The 26,828-nt window shown below is 36.6% G+C and overlaps 1 protein-coding gene across 3 annotated transcripts in view; it reads right to left on the minus strand.

Annotated features, from left to right (window-relative positions):
• Positions 1 to 1,460: 1,460 nt before the first annotated feature.
• Positions 1,461 to 26,828, minus strand: part of lingo2 (leucine rich repeat and Ig domain containing 2) — a 196,220-nt gene continuing 170,852 nt past the window's right edge. For all 3 annotated transcript variants that reach the window (XM_014001961.1, XM_014001960.1, XM_014001958.1), the window contains one exon: positions 1,461 to 4,161. In XM_014001961.1, the coding sequence (XP_013857415.1) occupies positions 2,308 to 4,149 (1,842 nt within the window). In that variant the 5' untranslated portion in view covers positions 4,150 to 4,161 and the 3' untranslated portion in view covers positions 1,461 to 2,307. The remainder of the gene's footprint in view (positions 4,162 to 26,828) is intronic.

Raw genomic sequence — 26,828 nt, forward strand, 5'->3', positions numbered from 1 at the left:
TATATATATTAATGCCAGTTGTATAATGTTTGCATTTTACAAGTGGCTAAATTTAAAATCTTTTCAATGGAACGACCACATGGTGGGAAACACATTTGAGTGCCATTTGGACATCTTTTTTTTTTCTTTTTTTTTACACTGACAGCGTATCCCTAGTCCCACTCTCACTGCAGGCAAATAATTAAGCATGTAGACATGGAACACTGGGGTTTTTAAATGCCCCACTTAGTTCATGAATGCAAAATGTTCCTCATGTGTTTGGAGAGTGTAAATCGAGGAATTGTAATTTGATCAAATAATCTCCTTGGACCGGAACATTGTTAATCTGTGGATGTAACCTTGCTTCTCTTGTATAGCTGAACAAGATATTCATTGCTGATTTTATAAAACAGCCCAGAGCACTGGAAGCTCAGAATTTAAAGTTATTTTCAGGCTCTTAATGAGACACCACAAAAGTAGTCTCTAATTGTGTAACAAACTCAACTTTGTTATAGAATAGTTTCAAACTTGCATTTGAAAAAGACAAACTTAAGTGATTAAGTTGAAATGATGATGAATTTTTCATGAGCAATAAATTATTTGTCATCACACTGTCCTGTGGCATAAAGGTAAGGAATGTGTGATTGCAATTGTTCAGACAGGTGTTTAATGCAAGTAAGATACCAACTATTGATAGTACTCCACATAACCTCACTTACAAATGTAGACTTCTTTCACTGCATCTGTGTTTCTTCACCATTTTGTAAGCTTTGGATATACCTGATCAGTCATTTAGATAATAGCAGAGGTCATGTGGCCATGAAAATCATGACTTGTGTAACATTAAACGTAATAGGTATATTATAATAAAATTAAATCAATTATCTCAAATAAAAAATAATTCATGAATAGATTTTTTTATTACCTCATTCCTTACTAATTTACTAACCAAATAAGTGTGAAGAAAAGAAAATTTAGCAATGTTTTAACCATTTAGTCAGACTCATTGATACAAATACATCTTCATTTATTTCACATACATATTTTTTAAACTTTTACTTTTGTAGATTTCACAATCTAAATGATTCAACAACAAAATGAAGAACTACCACAACAAAGTCCAAATTTCCTACAGRGAAAAATGTTGCAAATGTCACTTTTGTAAAATTGACACGTAGTTTGCCAACCAGCAAAGATACAGTTAAAGTAATAAAAAGACAAAAATAGGACAAAAAGGTGGTTTGTGTGGACACTTCAACCAATAGGCCGTCTTCATGATGATTCAAGTGTAATGGTAAATCCTGAACAGTGATGAAGGATCGATTTTTGCAAAATCAATAGTTTTTTTTTATAAATATTTTCCTGTATCTGTATTAGTAAATAATATATGATTAATATCATTTAGTTGACAATTAGGAACAGGGACAGAAAATCAACTATAAAAGCCCTTCCTAAATCAATGGAAACTTCAAGTTTGGACACTTCAACCAATAGGCCGTCTTCATGATGATTCAAGTGTAATGGTAAATCCTGAACAGTGTTGAAGGATCGATTTTTGCAAAATCAATAGTTTTTTTTTATAAATATTTTCCTGTATCTGTATTAGTAAATAATATATGATTAATATCATTTAGTTGACAATTAGGAACAGGGACAGAAAATCAACTATAAAAGCCCTTCCTAAATCAATGGAAACTTCAAGTTTGAATAACGTTCTTGCAGAACATTTGGGGTTACAATTTTGGCTAATGCATCCCATGAATATTGCTATGAATAGTTATCTTGAATGAATATGCACTTACATGTACATAATGAAGCATTTGGTAAACATAGTACTGAAATAAAGAAACCATGGTCTATTTCRTTGACTTGTTCAGTGAAGAGGCATGGCGCAGAACTAAACAAAGTAGGTTAATAGCTTAGATACAAATTTGTACTGTACATTGTTTAGCTGAGTCTATAGTCAACCCAAAACCAAGGGCTTCTTTTTGGGCATACAAATTTCAAGAGATATTACATGACAGTGTTTTTCTTCAGGTGTCCATGATGACAAAAATGTCGTTCCTCATCCGAGAATTAGTGAACTGGCATTCATGTAACAGTTTAATCTGTTTGTCACAGTTAAAACACTGAATCCAAGCATTATGCCAAAATCCAGTGACTTAAAGTACTTCCAATTTAGTTACGAGACCTTAAGGATTTTCAGGACCAATCCTTTTATCTTCTTTTCAAAAAAATACATTATTCTTTGTGCATTTTCACAATCCCCGTCTTGATCACGCTCTCTTKCATGTGTCTTTTTCACTTTATGTATATATTTATGTAAACTCACATCATCTTCATGTTAAAACGACGAGGACCAACTTGTCCCTCGGCTGAATCAACATTGGTGCCAWTGGACTTTGATCGAGGTACATACTCAACATCAATGTTGTTTTTATGTTTTCCTTTCCCTCTGCTCCAAACAAAAAGGAGCAGGAAGCAAAACAAGACCACTCCCAGGAAGGTGAAGCAGCCCATAGCTGTTGACACCAAAATAGTTTTAAGATCCAAACCTAGGCTCACGCCGGCTGTTCCATTGGCAGTGGTATTGCTGAGATCTGTGTACTGCTGGGTCCTGTTAGCATACAGCGATCCAAGACTTTTCACTGCCAATGACGCCATCAGAGTGTCATTTCCAGCTGTGTTAGAGGCAAGGCAAAGGTACACTCCACTGTCTTGCATCTCCGCTGACTTAATCTCTAGTGTGCCATTGTTGTGCACCATCAGTCTTCCATGGCTCCTGCTTGTCAGCACTCGTCGGCGTGGGGACAACCATGACACRCTTGGCCTTGGAGTCCCTTCAGCACTGCAGCGCAGCATTGCCGGCTGGCCTTCRTCCACAGTGTACGTGTGTGTCTTATTCTCACGGATTTTTGGCTTGGTGCACGTCACATAATAAGACAGTAGGGTCTCCTTAAATTCCTTAAAAGGTCGTCCACGTATTCCCTCAGGTGTGCTGCATTCCGGTTGCGAGTCTCCGAAGAAGATGGAKTGTTTTTTCTGTAGAATCCACATGAGACGACAGTCGCATACCAGTGGGTTGTTGTCAATCAGAAGAACTTCCAGAGCCTCGGGAGACTGGAACACACTCTTTTCCAACGTGTCCAGTCGGTTGTGAGAGACATTGAGGACTTTGAGACCCCGCAGACCTTGGAATGCATACGGCTCTACAGAAGTTAGTTGAGCTCCAACTAGATGCAACTCTTTCAGCCGAACAAGCTCCATGAGCATGCCCCCTTCAATGTGCCTGATGCGGTTGTAAGATAGGTTGAGATGTGTCAGGTAGGGCAGATGTTTAAGGGCTTGGTAAGGGAAAATGGATAGGTTGGTGTTGGTGATAAACAGTGTTGTAAGGTTTAGTCCATGTAGGGTATTAGCTGGCACGTGATCCAGTGAAGGCCAGTTATCAATTTCTAAATGCCGCAGCCGGAAAAGCTTTTTGAATGAGTACGGATGCAAAGTGCTAATGCTGAGGTAACGCAGGTGGAGTCTGACCAGGTTGTGCAAGTGGGAAAGGGCCTCTGTGGGTACAACTGTAAGGTTGCATCTTTCCAAAGTTAGTGTCTCCAAGCTTACAAGTCCACTAAATGCACGGTGAGAAATATAAACCAAATCGTTGTCACCAACTTCCAAAGACTTTAGATTATGCAAGTCTTGGAACATATAATCCAGAAGGATGACAATCTTGTTGTCACTTATATCTAGATGGGTAAGATTTGTTAGGGCTGTGAAGACATCCTGAGGGATAAGCTTTATACGATTACTCTTAAGACTGAGTGAGTGCATGTTAAACAGGAAGTTAAAAGCTCCAGGYTCAACATAGCTAATAAGGTTTCCACTGAGGTCAAGTTCCTCAAGCCCAGGAAAGGCAGCAAAGTCATCAGGGTTGATCATTGTCATCTTGTTTTTACTCAAGTCCAGAATCCTGGTCTCAGTTGGAATGCCATCTGGGATGCTGGGCATGCGCTTGCGGTGACAGACAACTGCCTTAGTCTGTGCTGAACACTCACAGCGTGAAGGACATCCCAAGGTAGAACCCACAAAGACAGCCACAAGTGCCAGTCCCAGGAATGGCTGCCAGCACGAGACGACTGTGTGCAGCATGACTTTGTTCATACAGTCCACCATTCTGTCACGGTTCTGAAAAAAAGAAKAAGAAAACAATGCTTAGTGCCTTATAATGAACCATTTGGTATCATTGTTTTCATAAAAAATAAAATAAATCATAAAAAATCAGTCATTATTTGAAAGCAAATGGTCAGTGGTTGTTAAATTAATATTTGACAACATACTGAAAGCTTGTGGCAAACAATGAYATCAAATTTGATAAAAAGTTACTTGTTCCTGCTTAAGTTCATTTTATTTTTCATTAGATTTTTTGCACAAGATCCTGGCAAACATATTGCCAGCAGACAGAGAAAGCAGATAAATATGTTTTGTCACCTAATACATTAGTTTATCGGGAATAGATAAAGCCAGTATGTGCAGTACTTTCAACCAAAGGTTGCTTATTCAAAACCAAGATACACATTTTTCCCCACATTCATTTAGGGCTATCTGTTAGGCAAAACCACAAAATATTTGAACTTTGGCAATAATAAATAAAATGTTCTGATTAGAAAAYAGTTACTCAGGAATAACAAGGACAGCTACTACAACACATTGCATCATTGGATGCTGTTATCAACTCTTTAGTGTTTTGATTGCATTTAAACAATAAATTAYATGGTAATATTAGACATTTGTAAAACTGGTGACCTGACCAGAGTGTACCCCACCTCTCAGCTGTTGATTGCCAAGAGAAAAGCACAAACCCCACAACTCTGATCAACTAAACAGGTGAAGAAAATCAATGAGTGAGTAGATGAGTGAGGCTTGGAATTAAAAGCACTTAGTTGCTGCTGTAAATTGTCTTATTAAGTGTTAAAATGGTCTCTCTTTTTATTAAGCTATTTTTAGTTTATAGTTGTCTTTGCAACTCTTTAAAAAAGTTATGTCACTCTTCATTTAAATTGTTATTTCTTGGAATAAGAAGCTGTGGCTTTATGTCCAAAAGAACACTTTACCACGCTTTTTCAAAAACAACACTTTCAATTACTTTGAAATGTATCATGTTAATGTTAATTTCCCTCTGGGATCAATAAAGTATTTTTGAATTGAACTGAATTAATATTTAAGGCAATAATTAATAACTGGCATGTATTCCAATCAAACTGAAAACAACTATTAATTCAGACTCAAGTACAAGGGTTCCTTTGTTCTGTTATTATGAACATGTTATTTAGGAATGAAGGTCTGACATTTATATTTATTCAATCATTGATTTTTTTTCTTATTTGTGGAGAAATAAAACCTCCTCCGTTCAGTTTTTAAGCCTGTCATGCCCTTTGCATTCATTACCACAAGTAAAAACAACAGAAGTTATAACAAGTACAACAATATTAAATCCAGCATGTACAGACTGGAGGTCAGGTTTTGCTCGGGACCTTTTTGRTCCAGCAGACAGAAACTCGACAGAAATCCTGCAGTTGATTTGGTTTTAATTGGAGCCAACTGAGTCAAGCAGTGATGGGTCAGATTGTTTATCAGTGTTTCTCTCCCTGTCTAGCCAAGTGGGCACCCACTGGCCGTGTTTGATTTCAAATTATTTACAGACTAATTATCCCCACAACTCCAAATATGAAGCAAATATAATTATGTAAAATGATAACTTGAATGACTCATTGATAAATCTCACTCTTGTTGGTGTAATAGAAGAGAGCCCTGAGATGAGTGTAGTATTATGTATTTTTATGTTGTGTGATATTGTATTGTGGCTTGTAACGGTATGAAAGTTGTTCATTTATGATTATTCAAGCAACACACATATAAAAGTTGGGTTAATATGTTATTTACTCACATTAGTTGTCAGTATTTGATGCAGTGGATGATGCATTTTGTTTCCCCCTATTGTCTCAAGTCAGAATCCTGACAAACTGTTTGTTGTTAACATTTTGTGAAGACATTTATCTGGGTCTGCACACCTTGAAAGCTTGCAAGGCACTTAGTTCACCCAAGTAGTTTGTGGATATTGATAACAAACTGGCCTTAGTGCAATTAACCAATAAAAAACCACTTGGGAAACTGGCCCGACTCAATCTCCTCCAGAAAGTCTTTCTCTGTGTTTGATGTGGCCCCAAGGCAGTGATCATTTTCCATAATGCAATTCCTTCTCACCTTGAAAAGCCTCTGTGTTTGTGGTGGACAGAGGAAGACAGTTGCTTCCTTTACCCAGCAAACATAAACACCTCCTAAAAATGAAAGTTAAGCCCTTGCATTTTGATCATTTGACTTGGATAGCAGATCTAAATGAAGAATTGTGTTACAAGTCATGGAAAGGAGAAAAAAATAATTCTAAAATCTGATGCAAAAGCTGAAGAGGAATGGGGTTGTATGAGGAAAAGGGTAATGATTAAAGCGACATTATGTCTAATTATGCAGCATGTGAATGTACTACATACTGAGCGCAGCAGTGGCAAGATTTTAACAACTGAAGCATCAGACATGGCTGTCCTTAAGACAGCAGGTCCAGCACTTTCACAGCATAATTAGTTATAAAATGACAACTACGAAATAAAAAACACATAAAAAAATAAAAAAACTGAAGCAAAAAATGCATGCAGTTTTTCTCAAATCAAATAAAGCAAAGATAAAACTATGCATTTTCTTTGACAACACTATGAATTTAATGCTCTCTATGTTTTTGACACTAATTAAATACGGCTGAATATCACACATTTAAAGCAAATGGAGTTTTCTACTCTTTGGTCCAGTTCGTTCTGATGCATTTCAGYAACAAGWAAAAAWTTTAGTTTAGYGAAATCTTAAAGGGGCTATATCATGTAAAATCARCTTTTTTTGAGTTTTRTATCATGTTATAATGTTATCCCCTCATCATAACCATACGGAGTGTTACTTTGACTCATTCATGCATGTTTGAGAAATCTTGTGCTGTTCTGAGGCAGCCAGGCAGGGGAACAAAACAACCGGTTGGGACTAGAACCGCCTTTTGGGAGCAGCTCCTCCTCTGGGCTGTGTCTCAATGCTGAGCTTCCTCATCACAGAGCACATGACTCCTGCAGGCTCTCGGCAGCAACAAAGCAAACAACTGGTGAAACTGAAAGTAAAACAGAAACTATCTGCTGAGTTCCCAATACTACTCCTGAGTGCAACCCTTTTCAAATTCAAAATGCCTGGCTTTGAGGAAATGTATTTTCAGATGCCAAGTAAACTACACTGAGTTTCCATATCACAGCGCACCCACCCTCCCCCCACGTGTTGAAATGGGTGGAACAGAAGCGGAAGGAGGTTCTTAAAGAGACAGAAGCCAATTTCAAGGTGTTTATAAACAGAAATGATGAGAAGAAGAGTTTATTTTCTATTTAAACATGAACAGCATTTTAATAACAACTGAAGGTGACATAGATACTTTATCATGGTATAGAACTTAAATATATGTTTGAAACAAAGTTACYATTTTATAGAAAAAACATGTCAAGTAAAGGAATCAACAAAATGAACAAAATATTTTTCATCCAGTCCATCCTATGTTCTGTTCACACAGAAATGCTTTTGTTACAAAATGATCAATCTCATCTTTCTGAAAACAAGACAAAACAGCAGGGGAACCCAAACGTATCTTTAGTTTTTACAATTATGAAACAATTAAACTCTCTAATTCATGTGATTTAATAATCATTTGTTAATCCTTTTAGTTATGATCATATGGTCATTCAGTAAACTACAGCAGAGCAAACTATTAAATACTCACTGACCATATTAGACATTTGGTTTTTTTTAATCAGAAATGTTGGTAACTGGGAGCAATATTTCACACTGGATCAAACTTCATCCTAAGGTGCTCCTTTAAAACAACATTTAATTTCCTTACAGAAAGAAAGAGGGCAGGTATGTTATTGTTATGTGCAGAAATTCCAACCCTAAAAACTGAGCTACAGACCAAATATTTTGTTAGTTACGAGTTACATTATAGAAGTAAAATGACACTACATTTTAGGAATACTGTGTAGATATAAATAAAACCACTACTTGGCTAAAACATATGAAACCAACTTACTAAATAAATACCAGAAAAAGCTTCACCTGCACTTGTTCTTATGACGACTAGAAGATACAAATATTTGAATCATTATTAAGAAGAAAAAAAAGTCATTTGGGAGGGGGACTGTCCTAAATAACAGTACCTAAGAGTTACCGCAAAAGGAAAGTTATTAAATTATCGTTTTGTTTTATTAGAGCAAGGAGTTTATAATAATGCTATCCCGAAGGAACAATGTTATTAACATGCAGGTCAGCTCAGAGTCTGTGCGTGCAATTATCCCACCTTTTTAAAAGACCATCTGCAAGTGATCAAATGAGATCCTAATGACTGGGAAGAGACAGCGATGCTCTTTGTCTTATCCATTATTGAGAAGATCCATGTAAAGGGCAGCACAGCTTTAAGGTGAACTTGCCAGCTTGCAAAACGACACTGTACTTCTTTAATGAAGCACGCTTTGTTGAGCCTCTCATGCAACTGAACACCTTCGCAGGATGCGACCTGGATACAATTAATCAACTCTGTCACCTCCAATTTTGGAAACACAAATAATTAAAAGGCACAAAGCAGAAATATTTCCTAATAAATAAATGCAATGCAGCAATACCATTCATGCAGATTCATAATGTYTGCAGATGGCACTGGAAATAGTAATAAAAAAAATCCTGCCATGCATTCTGTACGAAACTGTATTCTCTTTAGCAGAGTGTATAATTCATGAACACGCTAACATTAAAAAGCAACATGATCTTAGTCACATGGTTTTGGGACCTAGGGCCTTTAACAGAGAAGATCAACAGCCTCAGGGCAATAATAGAAATCCATGCACAAATTACCCTTCTGCTTGGCTTACAGAGCGATGTTAAAGCTCAGATAATCTGTGTTAATTAGAGATAAACTTGGTTGAATGAGTCAGTTGCTCTTTTTTTGAGTCTGATAACGCTTGGTTTGGGACTGAGTCAAAACTGCAGCATCAGACAGACAATCAGATTCTAATCTATCCCACAAGGAAAGCCTTTCAGAGACAAGAATTAATCATATATTTAGTAGCCATTGGATTTCTGAGCTTTATGGACAAGCACACGCTTGTAAAATAAGTTATAAAACTTAGTAATTAAATGTAGGAGGATTGTAGGAGGATGAAAAAAAAACTACAAGAAATTTTTGACAAAATGAGAGGGCTTAAATGTTAGGAGGCAGTTATTTCATTAGACTTGGGCCGAGTGAAAAAGAAAATAGTGGTTACTGAGCAATGTCTTTATTAGGGCTTTTATCATGAAATAAGTCCTCACTACAACATTTTAACAATCTGATACAGYATACAATTTATGTCCATGTGTGTGTGCAGCTAACAGCCAGAAATTAATAGTTTTCTGTCAATATTTTTCTTTTCACGTTTTAGATAATGCTTCTGCTGAAAGTCACTGAGACCTGCAGAGATTTTCTTTTTTCCACCTGCTGCCCCCACAGAGAAATTAGACTACACCAGCAATTCTGACGCAGTGAACAATGCTGTTTTTGCCCCATAGGTACAATCAACACCGTATGCCAACCAAGAGACTTAAAGCAACAGTTCTGTAGCTGTGAGAAACCCGGTCTTTCAAATATACCAAGTTGTTGTGAGAAAGAAACAAGACAAAACAACAAATAAAAGCATGAGTCAGGCTTACAGAAAATGAATAAAAAGCCTTTGGTTTTTCTCTTCTCCCAATCTCGGCTTTCTTTTAACGACTTTATTACAAAGTGGCACGACTAGCGCAAACTCAAGCTAGTTTTTGTCACTCACCTCTTACATTTCTACTGACCCATTCCTTTTTTTATTAAGCCTGGAGTCTAAAGAGCATTACAAAGAAATAAGCACAACCTTGAGTGATTTTCTTTCACTTGCTTTAAATCTGAATAGCCTTGTGGGATAAGTAGTGTGGATTGATTAAAATGCATATGGAGTCACCATTAACGCATTGTGTGGGCTCCTGAGAGCCTTCATGTGTTTGGTACTTGGTCCCCCAACTCTCACCCAAGCCTTAATGTCTGGACAGCCTACATCAGCACTGATTCAGGGGGTGTTTCATCTGTACAGCGACTCAGCCACAGGGAGCGTTAAAAGTGTTTGGCAAACCCCTTTACACCTCCACCCACACACCTCATCCTGGCCAATACCTACATCAAACGTTCTAATAAAAAAAAAACTAAATATATCGAGGAGCTTGCACAGCTTGGGATTAAAGCCCAAAAATGCAGCTTCAAAAAATAAATAAAAACAATGCAGCCATATCAATACTCAGCTGTAATAAAAGGAGACAAGTGAGATAATTTTATAAATGCCTGTAGCCAACACCTAACAAAACAACAAAGTGAATAACTGCAGCAAAGCGTAAGCAGCATGCTTCCAATCCGCATTGCTGTTAGGACCAAACACAGGGGTGAGGAGGTGKTTTTTTTTTATTATTACAATAAAACAGTGTAAACATACATCTATATTATTGTGTTGATATTTCAGATTAAAACWGCAAATAAAAATGCACATGCTATTGCTGTCGTTTGTGACAATGGAATTTATTTTATTTAAATTGATTRTCTTMTTTTCCTACCCTAAGCCTTTAATCAATAAATTAATCTGACCTTTGACCTTGCAGCTCAATAATGCTTTTTTTCTTTTTTTTGGCACTTCAGTAGAAAACGAAACCAAATATTATTAGTTTATTTAGTTTATTTATTTCTTCATCATCAGTGACTTTTTTAAGTGAAGAGAAAATAGAAAAAGAGAGAAAAACAGAGAGAGAAGTAATTAGAAAGATTGAAATAGTGATTAGAAGTATATTAAATATACACTAACAAAACACAGGACCACACACCCAACATCTGTCCGCTCACCTGAAAAATAAATGGATAAATACATCGAGGTAATATATAAATATATACACATACCCATACATATATAAAGATATACATACATACATGCCTACATTCATAAATATTGTTAGTATATACACACAGACATATATACACACTCAGTGACCAGTCAGAACTCCCCGGATCAGAACACCTGTTTGTGAGCAGTTGTGAACATGCGTGTATATACAAGATTTCTCCAATRGAATATTTAATAGTGACTGTGGAGGACCGGAGACCCAACCCCCAAGACACGAGGCAGACATAGGGAAGACCAGAGCCCAAGGATCCAAGAGGGATCCCGAGCGCAGAGCCCCAAGGGGCACCCGCACGGGAAGATCCGCCCACCCACCCCCCAGATCAGATCACAGGGGAGAACTGGGAGAGTCCCCCCAGCGACCACACACACAGCTCCCGGGGCTAGCAGCGACAAACTCATGGGCTACACTGGCACCCGCCATACCAGAGCAGATCCAGGAAAGGGCACAGAGGTCCGGGCCCCCAGGGTGCACCCCCTCCAGGCCAAAGCCCGACAGGGTAGGAGGCCCCGAGCTCTAACAGGTAGTCACCAGGCCAGGCCGGCACACACCCCAGCGCCCAGCCCCAGACCCCGGGAACCCCCAGCTCAATAATGCTAAATTTTCTTTAACAGCTAAGAAGCACCTTGAAAAAAAAAGCAATATGGTCCATCAGCATTTATCTATTTTGTCAATTTTTTTGAACATTGATGTGAAGAATTAACAGAAGTTGTATAAAAGTTAGACCTAAGATTTTAATTTTAAAAACAGTGAGGGAGGCCATTGCGCACGTCTGATTTTTACTACTGGTGGACTTACTGGACTCCCCACTAACATCAGCTGAACTCTGGGAAGCCATAAAAGGCAGGCCTAATTAAAAAAGCTCCAGACCCAGATGATTTTCCAGCAGAATTCTATAAAGAATTTGAGAATATCCTGACACCTGTATTAAAAAAAGAAGTTACTGATGATGAAGAAACTAATAAACTAATATTCAGTTCTGTTTTCTACTGAAGTGGCTTAAAATAAATCAAGTTGGTTTCTTCTTATATCTAATTCACATTTTAAAACTCTTGAATTCAAAGAAAGTTTTCAAATTACCATACACTGTATACTGTACCTACCAACCTCCGCATTAAAAAATGTGTTATTAATTCAGTAGTTTTCCCAAGGTGAATGACAAAATTACTTTTTTTAGATGTTAAAAAAAACAACGTTTCAGTATTATTTATTTGAAAAGACACACTTTAGTTTTTACAAATGACAAACGTTTTAAAATATAGATTTAAAAGGGGGAAAGTGATGATGTAAAAAAACATGCAAATGAAGAAACCTCAACATGATTACTCCTATAGGAGTAATTTACCCAACAGGGCCAATCTGACTGCAGTTACGTCTAAACAGCTGAATTCTCAGAGGGCAAATCAAGGCTGCCATTTGAGGGAGCCGATCGGTTAAGACTTTGCCATTATCATCCATCCATTGTGATTCTTCTGAAGGACTATGGTCCATGCAAGGATCACCAGGCCTTATTGGATATTGATCGGGTCGCATGATTCAGTGGTTGTAAAGCAAAAGCTTTGAAATCAAACCAAATATACAGCAGGTGGCAATACATAGTGTCCCCAAATAATGGTCCTACTGGTCCTTGACTGGAATGTTTTCATCAATATTGTATTTTATGGATGCTCATGCTGCTTCCTTTGACTTCACACACGTTGGGAGGGGTTCCTGTCATTTCTCATCATGATTGGAAAAATTATGAAATGTTTTTAGGATTTTCCCCTATTTTAAATGTCTTTGTCTGTCTTTCTCTGTTTGTCTGGCTTTCTTTGTGCTAGTCATTAAAAAACATCCAAGAGCCAAACATTCTTTGGTAACAACAGACACCAATATACATGGAAAATGCTCAGCACACATCTGCAACACTGAAGCTCTGGTGTGTAGATGTTTGATATTAGCACATTTCATGTTATTTCTCATCTAGACTGTGTGTGTTTTTCGATAAAGAATTGTTACATAAAACTGAAAGATGAAAAACAATGGATATTTGTCATTTTCTTTATACTCTGTGCTCGGTGATGCAGTAATGATAAGGCACTAACTATTGATAGCTATTTGACAGAACATCAGTACAAAAATGACTGTCTCTTCAACCCACAATGCTCATTTTCAAATGTTGTTCTTAGTGCTGTGCTTCTCCCTTGATTTATATGCTCATGCCAGAGGAAGTGACATACATTAGTATGTATGTCACACATACAGCAGTCTGTTTTCTCTGCGTGGTCTTGTGATTGACATACTGATGTCGTAAGCTTGTGTTCTGCCTCCAAAAAAAAAAAAGTCAAACTCTGCAACAAATATATTCCTCATCTATATTTAGTTGTATGATTAATTATCCTACCATGATATTTTCCCATACTATACTTTTGAATAACTCATGAGGAAAGTCCCAGGTGGTCTCACAAACTTCTCATTTGGAACAATGTTGAGAAGGCAAGCAGTGGGAGTAAAAATCAAAAGCAGAAGAAGGAGAAGAAAAGGAGGAAGAGGAAGAAGAAGAAGAASAAAAGAAAAACAGATCATTAAATTTGAATGCAAATTTGCCGGGGCTTCTTGTCAAAGGCAATAGCCACAGGCTGCTTTCAGTCAAACACGTCTGAGTAGGTTTGTGCCTGCATTGCCAGTGGCTGCTCAGGTAATGTCACAGCTTAAACAGTGTTGACTTGTGCAAAACAGTGCAAAACAATGTAGCAGGAATTTAATCAAAAATAAACAAGTTCAAGTTTAATTAAATTGCTTTCACTGTTGCAAAATGCCTCAAGTACAAACATTAAAATAAGATTGGCCGACAGAAAAAAAAAGAAACAAAACAAAAAGTGTCAAGTTAGAAAACTTTGGGAAACTGCCAYACTGTAACAAATACAAAATCTGCACTAAATCATTTTTGTTTCAAACCTTCTTTTTCGTACAAATGGCTCTCCTGAGGAGTCTGCCATTACTGTGGCAAAATGAAGCGTGTCCTGCTCTGTTGGCTCCCCTGGATGTTGGGGTGAATGAGGCAGATTAACGGTCTTTCTACCAATCAATAAAACGCGGTCACTTCCTCTAGAATCTTGTGATTGGAGTGGCTAAAACATGTTCGGCAGCCGCTAAATAAAGAAACCGATTTTCATCTATTTTTGTTATGAGCTGAAAAAAAAAATGGACAAAATAAAAATCTAGCGTGGATTAAAGAGAGCCCTGCAGTGAAGCAAATGTTTTTCACATTTTGGGTACGTCTGCTGTTTTTAGAGAAGTAGCGTCACAAAGAAAACTTTAAAGCATGCATCTTTTTTGTAATATAAAATGAGTTGCTTGTTACAGTCAGCATAAGGTGGGCCTTTATTTTTTTAATGCATAAAAWGTTTTTAAAATGACCTCGATTTTCACTCACTTCTTCCTTTTGTTCACTTTAATCTGTTTCACGTCCCCTTGAAGTTGCTTTCTTTGTCAAGGTGCAGACATAAGAAAGTATTTAGATCCACCCCGGGACTCTAGCTCTCTACACAGTAGCAGTTTAGCTAAYAATAGCCCTGAGTGATTAGTTTAAGCATTAGGCAAATGGTGTGGAAAGCTAATAATTGAACTCTGGGTCTGTCAAGGTACATCGAGTACATACAGGCACATACAGTGAATCATTTGATGTTTACTTCAAAACAATCATTTCTGCATTGTTTAGAATGCAAACACATCATTGGAATTAAATTTTATCAACATAAATGAAAGCTAATATGAGGCAAGGAAAGACCAATGGTAAGCGTCCGACCATGAGAGATGAATTAATTCATTAACTATCCTGCCCTTGGGTTAAAATGACATAAGGCTGAGGCTTTACAGGTCATTTTGACCTAAGGACAGCAGGGGGGTAAAGCAAGAGTCATATAATTTTATTAYAGATGAAACAATTTAAGTGTAGCTCTACTGAGAAGTAGGCCAGGACTTTTCAAAWGTGTGTACTTCTTAGGTAGAGGGGGCAATTCTGAAGGCAATTTGACAAACTGAGTCACAAATAGTATACTGTATGAGTCAGATGAGTAGAGTCACACATTAGACATTTTAAACAGGTAAATAGGCCACTCTAATAAAAGACCTTAAAAAAGCAAATACAGGTTGTAGAGTGTCTTTACATTGTGTTTCTTATTGCTCTTGCAATACTTTGTGTTATGAATTTGAGCTCTTAATATGCAGCACTTCAGGCACTCTGCAGGGCTGGAGATCAAAAGTTCAATTTTTTACAACGCGGAGCGTTTACTTTCATAGAAAATATTACAGTTTGCCTTTCAAAGACTATGTTTTTTTGATTTATATGCTTGGGAATTTAGTTTTTTTTCATCTTTACATATGCTGCAGTATGGGTTTTATTAGTGTTTAAGGGACAGATGTCAGCACAAAGAAGGAAGTCAAGAATGTAATGCTTTAATTTTGTTTCCTAATCCTTCTGTTCTTATTAGTTATTTAAATTATGCATTTTCAAAGGATTTATTTATGTAAACAGTGTAGGGCAAAGTCTAACATGTATTAGTGCACTGAATTTAAGACAAGCTTTAAATAATGAACATTTRATTTTAGAATAAAATAAACATCTTAACACTTGTTTAAATGGAGCTGTGTACCTGCTTCCTTTGAAAGTGCTGATGGACTGAATGAGTAGTAGCTAATGGTAAACTGCCAAGTAACGGCTACAACATGTTTAAATCCAGTATGTACTTACGAGTGCTCAGTCAATCAAACATGAAATTGTATGAAACGTCAGAAACACTGTAAACACKGTGTTATTAATTTCTCCAGTGGCAAGATTTGTCATTTTCAGTTTCCTTTAAAAAGCACACAGRCAGAAGTTTTACCACTGATTGGCTAAAAGGGTCAAAAGACAGAGGACAAAACTCTTTCACTGTTCAGCGCTTTGAGCACTCAGTCAGCAAGAAAGGAAACACGATAAGCATCATCTGCTTTGGATGAAACCAATTTGCAGATGAGAAAACAAAAAGCTGGACGGACAGATCAGATAAAATTAGATAACTACAGATGTTTGACATAGAAAAGTTTATTTTAGTGGCAAGACGATGCTCTGAAGAAATGAAAAAGGCAGAACTTGCTGATTTGTTGTCAGAATAAAAATGGAATACAAAGTGGAGAGTACAGAAGCTGTAAATTTCTGTTATTATTTTGTAAAAGAAACAAATATATTTTGAACAGAAGAGGGGTTGATAACAATTGTAGTCTAAATTTCTGGAGGACATAGTTTGGGAAACACTCCTGTGAATAACTCTCTTTTCCTACAGTAGATGCTTCGAGGATTCCAACTCCTCACATCCACCTCCACACAGTAAAAGTTTGTTGCCACCTGGAGACCTTGGGCGGGTTTCATCAAGGGTCTGTTTGCTGAAGATAAGCTGAAGCCAGCTCCACTGCAGACATAGCTTTTGCAAAGAAATCATTAACAAGGCCATTTCTCATGGCGCTCCAGTGATTTCTCCCATCATTTTCAGTATCCCAAACTCTGACGATGCCTGCGTAACTTAATGACTTTCTTGACTTTTCACAGGTAAGGAAGTGAGAAGTGCAGCTGTAATCTTTTAAGAAGGCTGAAAGGTAAAGCTGAAAGAAGCAACTGGCTAAGAAAGCTTTATTATGAAAACAGATTTAAATAATCTTCAAAATTATCAGTTAATCCACGGACTACTATAAAAGGCACTACTTAATGAAGCGTTAATAGGACATTTTTTTATTTTCCAAATGAATACCATTTTATACTTAACATTTATTTATTTGTTTTAGTAACTTCAAATAGTTTTTAGTTCAGTAAAAAGATCACAATGCTATGACTTCATGCATGTAATTTTTTTTATCTGCTTCCTTCATTGGATGAYAAACAAAACTTAAAAACCCCAGTAATATCTAACAATTGTAGCAGCAGCAAAAATGACAAATTGACAAAATCATATGCATTTATTAAATTAATGACACTGATAAATACAAAAAGATTAGTAAGCTGCAATAATATATATTTTAATTAAATAAGCATGCATCATGTTAGGTATAAAAATATGTACCGGTATAGTTATTGAAGGAATTTATTAGTTAGATACTGATTTAGAACACCACACTATTTGCCTTAGTTTCATTTTTAAGGCTTGACATTTATAATCTATTGTTTGACTATTGTAATGTCCTTATTAAAATAGTTTTAGGTACATGCCCGAAACATCATGACAACACATAGAAAAACCATTATAAATCCATTAGGAGAGATATTTTCTGTAAAAGTTGCCTGCGATGCAGCCATAGGCCTGTAGTGGGAGTACCAGGCACTGAAGATCCTTGTATATAAAAAAAAACAGGAACTTCCAGTTTGGGGGCAGCGTGGCTCTGATGGCTTCAGCGTAATCATTAAAGCTCACTCGTAAACCAGATCTGGGTTGTATGGTTTCATTTCTCTTCACATTTTAATCTATTCAATATTCAAGCGGTTTCGTCTCGATTTCAGTTAATGAACACCGAATTTTCTTACAAGATCATGACAAATTCTAGACATTTTCTTCTTTGTTACTTCTGCAAAAGAGGATTTGTAAACTTTGCTTTCACTGAGCATTTTCGAGCTGTATTATGACCTTATTATCAGACCCAACACTTCTGAGAGCTATAGGAAAGAAAAAGGTCATGCCGATAATTAAGTGCTCTCCTATGTGTCATTATTATTAATGTGATGCTAATGATTGTAGTAGTTGAAAAGAGAGATTTTTTTGACAAAGAATGAATAAATGCCATTTGCATATAATTTACCCAATGGCCCGTTCTCCTTGTTTTAGTGTGGGTTACCACAGATCCAAAAATGATACTTCAGTGCCGTGCTTGTTCCAATGTCCCCCTTTGGGGTGCTTGGAAGRCTGCAGGGTCCTCATGGCAGAAAGAAAAAATAAAATCTGAAAGAAAAACAAAAAGCTAACTGATTCCAACATGCTTCATGGGAGGTGGGGTAATGACATCAAGCTAGAGGCCACTGCAGTGGCCTAATTCTTTGTCCAGATGGCCTGGACAGGTAGGACTTCCCACAATTAATTACAGGATGCGCTCTGCATGGTCAGCATCCCTCAGAAAGTGTGAGCAATTATAACCTCTTCCTAGAAAACAGAATGTGTGGGTCAAAGCGGTTTTTTTCCAAACAATATTAGATTTTAACACCCACCCTTATTTCCCCTGTCAGATTTGATTTGTGTCTACAGCTCAYATCCATGGCGAGTTTTTAAACTTTTTAAAAATGGTTCACTACAAATTTGCTTCAACCAAATTCCAACAAAGTCTAGGAGAAAGAGAAATAGGAAACTGTCTAAAAATGTCATTAGACATGTATAGCTTGTGCCTGAATGTCATATGAATATATAAAGAGACTTTAAGTTAAGAATGAGGATTATTGTAAATTATCAGTACTCTGTTTATCCAGTATTGATSCAATAACAGATGAAAGTCATTTATATTTGTATTATCATGCTTTAAGTTAGGTAATGTAATGTACACTTTGCAGTGAGGTGCAGAAAACAGAAATAGAGATGGAGGGAGGTGGTTTCTTAGAAATTGGTTGTATTTATATAAAAACTGAAAACAGAAAACTAAGGCAAAGTCAGAGACTTTTATTATWGGGTTACATGTGTGCAATGCAATAAAAGAACCATTTGCAGATGTATAAAAACAAAAACATTTCAGCTGGGGAGGTTTATAACTTGCTTTGATTYGGTCAATCTGCTTTTTGCTCAGTAAAACATTATATGTTTACTGAATGATTAAACAGTGTCTCCTGTTGTCAACAGATAAAAAAAAAACATTTGGCCGCTTACAGCAGGAGCTATTATATTTCCTAAATAGATCTGCTGTTCAGAATGTGCGTTTAGTATGTCATCAATCTTTTCAAAATTGCGTTAGCTTGGAAATTCAATAGGGATAAAATTATGGGTTGTAGGTTACTGAAGGCAAAAGGTGTRTCATGCTATTCGTTAAGACATTTTCATAAATTTTACAGATAAATAACTCTTGATGTTAGACCCTACTGTCAACACAATATTAATAATAAAAATCATTATTGTCAAATACTGATTTGCATAATCCTATTGTCTGTATTGTGAACTGGATGTGTCCGGCTTTTTAAAAATTCAAAAACTACAGATCATCTGCTGCGGCTCTGGCATTTTTTTTCTTTCATTACTGCATAAGAAAGCAATTACGTGGCCCAAAATTAGGGATTCCTGTTGTCTGACGAAATAAAGTTTATGCACCCACGTTGGCCTTCCCTTTTTGTGTTTCTGCTATGATAATTCAGTTTAACCCAAACTCCTCTCTGTTTTTCTCAGTCATTCATACAAAAGTGTTGACTCTCCAAGTGCCACCTAAAGCGATTACAGAGTTTCTGTGCAGAAGAGCCATAAGCAAAGCCTTTTTCTAACGCTGCCCCTAATAAGGGCTCGCCTTACAAACAAGATGAATTATGTTCTTTCTTTTTTAAAAGCCTCAGCACTTCAGTGAAACCTCTCAGACTAGCTTTGTATGCTCATTATATCTCGCTGCTGAAGACAATAATGGCTCAGATTTCCAGGATTAAGCCTGGAGTCCGTTTCAGCCAGAAGCATGATGCATATGATCCTCTCTACTTTGTGTTCTCTTTTTTTTTAGGTTCGTTATAATTAGCAGTCTATGTATCTTCTTTCTTGCCTCTCTGCATAAAAGTAATTTTGTTTTTGGTTTGTTAGTTTCTTTTATCACATTGCCGTTAGTGGCCTTATATTAGGTAGGATTCTGATACACAACATAATAAAAGAAAATTAAAGGTTAGCAGTTAAATATTTGTGATATTCTTGTTAGATTTGAGGATTCATGAAAAAATGAATTYATTACTCAGTGTGCCATTCTACCTTCCTGCAACATCCTATTACTCATTTGCTCCACATGAACAGATGAGTAATAGGATAATAAGCAGGGTATAGTACACACAAACGTTCTGTTGCAGGACGGATGCGGCAACRGAGACAGATGCAAGCTGTTCCAATTTTCCACAAAGGGCAGCTGGCATCATGGTTTTGCTCTGAACTTTGGTTGGAACTGGCAGGGATTTCATAGGATGTCATGGATCTACATCCATCTGTGTAACATTGAAAACAGTCAAAAAATAGACATTTGTTTGATKGGGGACATAAGCTAGGAGGAGCACGTGTGCTATTTCAGGAAGCAGCATATTACTCATTTTCAAACCATAATCCGTAAAGGAAACAAAAACCAGAAAGCCAGGTACTGAAATAAAGCTGCACAACAGCTCTAACATTTGCCTAGAAACAGGCACATGTTCATTTTAGCAGTTAAAGGGAGGATTAATGAACAGAACAATTAACTTTTCAATGAATTACACAGGAAAAAAGCTAGAGCTGCCTTCCTTTTTGCAGATTTTAACTTTATGGATCAATTTCAAACCAGTTCATTAAAGATAACATTTTTTTTCTTTTGATGGAATAACTTCAATCATCCAGAGGGGGAAAAAAAAAAAAAAAAAAAAAAACCCTGATGATTATGTCCTACATACGGTGCCACTCCGGTGACAATGAATAAAAAATATAAATATTTCATGGCCATAATAACAGCATAAGATGACCACAAGATTATTTTGAGCAGCATACATCCTGAGTTAGATTTTGAATATGTTGATCTTGCTTTCAGCTGTTCAAAAGTAGCCTACATTGCACTTTTTATCCTTATTATTTATGTTAATAGAAACAGTTCATCTTTCATAGTGGACTATCTATCAGATGACAATAAATGCCCTAGGTGTGTGTTGGAAAACAGATTTATTTTACTGTGTTCCTGAATGCCACATAAATCCAACTCCTTCTGCAGCCACTGCTCGGTGTGGGAAAACAAAGCTTTTTGGACAAATGCAACTTCAGTCGTCACCTGTGTCTTAGAGCTGCAACATATAATGCTAAGAATTACTCCACGCCTAACATAAGTGACTGAAATTTGTCATTCATTCCCATAATGAAATAAAATTAAATTAATTCAAACTTATCCATGTAAACAATCAACAGTCTCCGCATGGAAATGACTGCAATAGTTATCTTGTGACCACGTCATATCCCATGGCCACGTGTTATTATTATGTGGTCACAAGATTTTTTTTAATCTAATGCCACCAGATGAGCTATGTACTTACATAAAATACAAGCAGAATTGTTTCTAATAAAAAATCTCCATAGTTCTCTTACATCTTTCATTCACAGACAACAAAAAATGAAAAAAAAGTTCCCTTGAGTATCACAACTGCAAGAAGTAACACAACCATTCATGTTACACAAGAAAAAAGTCYCATTTCAATTTCTCTTATTTTTTAAGCAATGAAGATGCTTTTACTTTGCAAATACAATACTACCCAACACTAAAAGAAAGACAAATGCACTCAGTAGATTTGTTTGTCTGTTAATGCAATCACAGGAAGCTAGCTAGTTACCTAGTCTTGTTAATTAACCCTCAGAGGTTTGGAGAGAGTGAAGGCTGTGATCTCAACAGCCCTACTGGGCTTAATCAAGACCACAAACTGAACATTGTATATGGCATAAAAGTGTTGTAGTAAACACATTCTCTTCTCTCTGACAAACCTTGGGGAGCTACTAATCAAACCGCAGTGCACACACAATGGTGCCTATGGACAAAATGAGGCATAAATTGGAGCGAAAAAGACCCAAGCCTGGGAACTCGCCGGCCCATGGATTTGTATTTTAATTCTCCTGAGACGCTTCAGTGTCGACACTCCCACTTGAGACTGTTTTRTGAAATAATGTATGTACAGAGAACTCAGCTTTGTCTCTAATCATGGACTTTACCTTGTACAGTTTGGGTTTGCAAAGAATTAGCTTTGTGCAATCAGGGCAGTTTTACTGATCTACTAATTTTGAATCATTCAACAAGGATTGTGTTCATTAGTGGTTTGTGGGATAACTAATTGCTCTCATTTTAAGGTGTATTGTTGTGAAATTACAAGCATAATCTAACCAAATTGTATTTTTCTTTGTTGTTAAARTAGCCCAGTATTATTCCCCTTTTAATTCACTCCTGCAGTAATAGAAGACTGACAYTGTTTTTTTATCACTCCAAGTTTATGATTAGTATCATTTCATTCTAACAGCTGCATAAAAATTAATTAAACTTGTCTGATGAAATTTGAAATTGGTTTGTACAGATAGTTAATTAGTGGAACTTAAAATGAAGCATATTTGTGTATCATTTGTACATAAACACTTTGTCATGATGTATCAAATTTCAAAGTTTTTGCAGTGAAATCATGACCTCAAAGGTTTTTATTAATGCTGAGTAGGTTTTTGCTCTTCATACATCACAAACACTGGAACATACTGTAAAAAAATAGATTTCTGTATAAAATGTCAGGCAGAGTTAGACTGAGAAAAAGAAAAGGAAAAGGTTAGAAAAAAGAACAATTGGGCAGAGGAAAACTGTAAAGGTTCCAATCACATCACCGGGTCAGGACATTTATCATCCATCGAGGTCTTCTTGTAAATGACGACAAGGTCTTGGCCCCAAATTTCCCAGAACACAGCCTGAAAATAAATAATTAAAAGCCAATTTTTTTTATCATGTGAGCTCCCTGAATGATAAATGATGGGTCTTGGATGGCAAGACTGAGGAGCAGAGTTGAACAATTGAAGGAAAAAGGAGAAGGATAGGGCAGTGGTGTGGTGCAGTGGGTACATCTCAACCAGATTGACTGGGTTAAAAAATATGAATTTTACAACAGCTATTAACCTCTGATCTCTCTGGTAAAATTAGACACCAACGCCTGTGTATCTCATACCATAATTTAATGCAGACATCAACTCAGTTTTATTTATTATTTGTGCAACCCCAAAGCACTTCACAAAGTAAAATCAATACAGGCAGTGCGATAAAGCATGACTGAAAATAAAATTTAAAAAGTGAGAACAATATCCAAACATCAATAAGTATGTACGTATGTTTACAAGTAAGTCTGAAATTAAAGTACTAGACTAGTAGAAGACAAAAAAAAAGCTGTGAAAAATGATCCTGAACTGGTGGCAGAACACACAATCCGTCCTCAGCCTCATGGTTTGTCCTAATTTACTCTCAAAAACTCTMAACAACTGGTTTGAACTTTTAAATGTGACAACAAACAGCTCTCAGCAGTGACTTTGCTTTAAGCAGGGTGAGGACATCGCTCACTGTTATTAAAAAAAGATTTCTGTGTCAGAAAAAAAAAAAGAAATTATGTTGGGGAAAAAATGCAAATGCTTGCATCCTATTTTGTTTTATTTTAGAGGAGTAACCAGTGTGTTGAGCCTTCATGGTTTAACAAAGGAGGTGCTCAAACTGCTCCTGCTGCACTTTTTAGTTTGCACTGTTTTTCAAAGCTTTACTAAGGCCATATTTCGTACCACATTAACTAAGAAATACATTTTATTATAAAGAAATTCGATTCAAAACCTTGCAGAAGAGGCAAATTAAACAAGTTACCTTGGCCCCATTTGAGTAAAAACTTGATAAAAATGTTTTTTTTTTCCATGTGTGAATATGACAACGTGTTTTATTCAATTCCTTTAGATTAGATTTGAAAGCAGCTGTTATGTCATTTTTTTTCCCAATTAGCTGTCATAAATAATAAGAACATTAGGATTTTTTTAAAGTGTCTTTCTATTTCCTCTCATGGATAACTCTTTTGAATAATTGTGTTTTGGTGTATTTTTATTTTAACCCCATATTTATAGTAAATCCAAAAATAAAGCACACATTTTGCACACAGGAAATATTGTTTAAAACAATGAAAACATCTGCTTTCAACTGGTCATTTATGGGAACAAAGTAATATTAAATTATTTATAATTTATGATAACTTGCATTGGGAGGAGATGGACATTATAAAGCAGAGTAATGTATTTAGAAAACAAAACAGGCTTTATTTTTTTAAACTCCTTGCACTAACGTCACATAAGTAAATTCTTTTGCCAACAAAACAAAAAGAACAAGACAAGTTTTGATGATTTGTTGAACCACTCAGCTTAATCCGCCCACTCCTTCTTTTCATTGTGGATATCCAACAATGTCATTTTATTTCTTGCTTTGCTTCTAACAGCCAAGTGACAAAACTTCATCAGTCACAACAAGCTTTGTCGTATGACGGTAAACAAATGTCACATTTGAACACTTGCTGACAACATTTGTAGTTTTTTTTCTTATTTGGGAGGACAATGACATAAATATGGGTTGATGTGTTATGCCATGGGTTGATTCAACTTTGCCAGGTTCTGGTGTGAGTGATGATTATGCCAGCATGTTTCTGGCACGCTTTCATCTCTGGGGGCCTCTTGATATAAAAAAAAAATTAAAAAACTAAAAACAAAAAAGCATTAAATGCCATCTTAAATTCCACAAGCCTGTTTCCAAGTAGACACATTACTTCACAATCATGTCAACTTTCATCAAATACAGCCTCCATCTAAAGGTCCTGTCTTTGTCGTTTATTTCCAAGCATAGTTTTCCTGTCCTCCTTATTTTTCTTAGTGTGTGGGTGCAGGCGGAATGAAAAAAAGAGAAAAAAAATCTCCTGACAATAAATGCTACCTGCTGTGTAACAGGAAAGGCACTATTCAGTAGAAGCATTATTTGGACAAGAATACCGACTGTATATCGGATCATCTCCAGCTTTAAAAGTGACAGCTGAATCGAAACAGATATTAGGTTAGTCATTGCTAAAGGAAAAATCAGTCGTTTACGGTGGCAGAAGAAGCAACCTGCCTATCTAGCGTCTGTTGAAAAGACGAGAACAGCGGGAACATTCAAAGTTCAGGCTCGCTAAGGTGCGAAATGGCAAAATCTGTCTTTAAGGTTCACGTAAAAACAGAATAATGCAGTTAGAATGTGTTAAAATGTGTTAAAATTCATGGCGTGCTCTTGAATCTAGCAAAGATCACGACATCCCAGGGTGCTTAATTAATGTCACTTTCTGGTTGACCGTGTCAGTAATCGTGTGTTTCAGTCAGTGACTGGCTAAATATCTAGTTTTTTTTCTATGTTAAGTGATAAAGGGCCAATATTATGTGTTTCTCAGGCATACATTTAAATACTATACCATTGTAAAGTATCTACGTATGTCACCTTTAGCTGTTATTAAAATGCTGTTTTTATGTTTAAATAGAAAATAAACGTATCTTCTCATCACTTCCTCTTCTGATCGCCTTGAAATTGGCCTCTGTCTCTTTAAGAACCACGTTCCGCTTCCGTTTTGCCCATTTCAGTGTGTGTGTGTGTGTGGGGGGGGGAGGGGTGTGGGCTGCTATGATGCAGTTTACTTGGCATCTGAAAATACAATTCCTCAAAGGTATTTTTAATCTGAAAAGAGCTTCACTGAGTGAGAACTAATGTTGAGAGCTCAGCAGACAGTTTGGTTTCACTTTCACTTGCACCCAAGAGCCTGCAGGAGTCATGGGCGGGGTGGGGAGGAGGGGGTGTGCTCTGCCATGAGGAAGTCCGGCTTAAAGACACATCCCAGGGGCCTTTCTTATCCCAAAAGTCGTTTCTGGTCCCCACCTGTTGGTTTGCTCTTCAGCATGGCTTCCTATCCAACATGCACGAATGAATCAAAGCAAGGTTTTGGGCATGTTTTTTATGAGAGTATAACATTATAATATGATATAAAACTAAAAAGAGTTGATTTTACATGATATGGCCCCTTTAAGTTTTGTTTTTCATTAGAAGCCAAAATGAGATTTCTCACAACCCCCCTTTTTTTTACCACCGTGTTGAAGGTGAAAACATCAAAATAAATGCCATGTTTTTCTGTGACTAGAAACAACAAATGAATGGAATTATAGTCTGCGCTACAGGCAACACAAATAATAATCTATATTATATTTCACTAATCCAAACATGAGAAGTTGTCCCCACTGGTCTGATTTAAACACCCACTTCAAAATCAATCAGTCAATCAATCAGTAAATTATTTAAAGGGTGTTTAAACGCTCCTTCCATTCTAGCTCACAAAAGTAAGAGCTCGCTCACTCTTTTCCTCGCAGTCAAGCTCAATAAGGACGTTTTCCTCATCTGTCATTTTCAGACAAATACTTCTCATGAGCAAGAGGCAAAAAATTACTTTCTCCTTGTCTGATACATCATGTCCCAGTTTATAATGCACCACCTTTTCTCCATCTGTAAAAACCTTGACAAGCTTCACAAGAACCTCCTGTTCCTCAACACAAGTTAAAGTTCAGGTCACATTTGGTCTGCAGCAGTAACAGAACGCCATCTTCTGTAAATCAGCCGCAATGTGATGACCACTGACACACTTTTAACCACTTTTCACTGACCTTTTGGACAAAATCTGATGGAAAGGCAAACATTTAGGGTTTAACTTGGATAACACAGAAATCTGTCACTTTTAATGCTTTTTTTTACATTTAATAAAACACAAATAATTAGATTGTTGCTTTTTTTTCTAAATGCTGCATTAACTTGGGTTTTTCTACACCTTCTATTCTAAACTACTTTGAAATCCTAAACTTTATAGTGTGACTTCCAGCTAAAGATACAATTTCTGGTCCTTCTGAATGCAGTTCCATCAGGACCACCATTCCGCTGTCCCCCTGTGATCATGTCACAATAGCAACCTTTCTTCAAAAGTCACTGTGACACAAATGTCTTTTGGTCTTTTTTCTGTGAAAGTTTGTCTCTGGTTTGTAATAAAATATACAGTATATATA

This window comes from Austrofundulus limnaeus, unplaced genomic scaffold (genome assembly GCF_001266775.1).
Source record: "Austrofundulus limnaeus strain Quisiro unplaced genomic scaffold, Austrofundulus_limnaeus-1.0 Scaffold11, whole genome shotgun sequence".
NCBI lineage: Eukaryota > Metazoa > Chordata > Actinopteri > Cyprinodontiformes > Rivulidae > Austrofundulus > Austrofundulus limnaeus.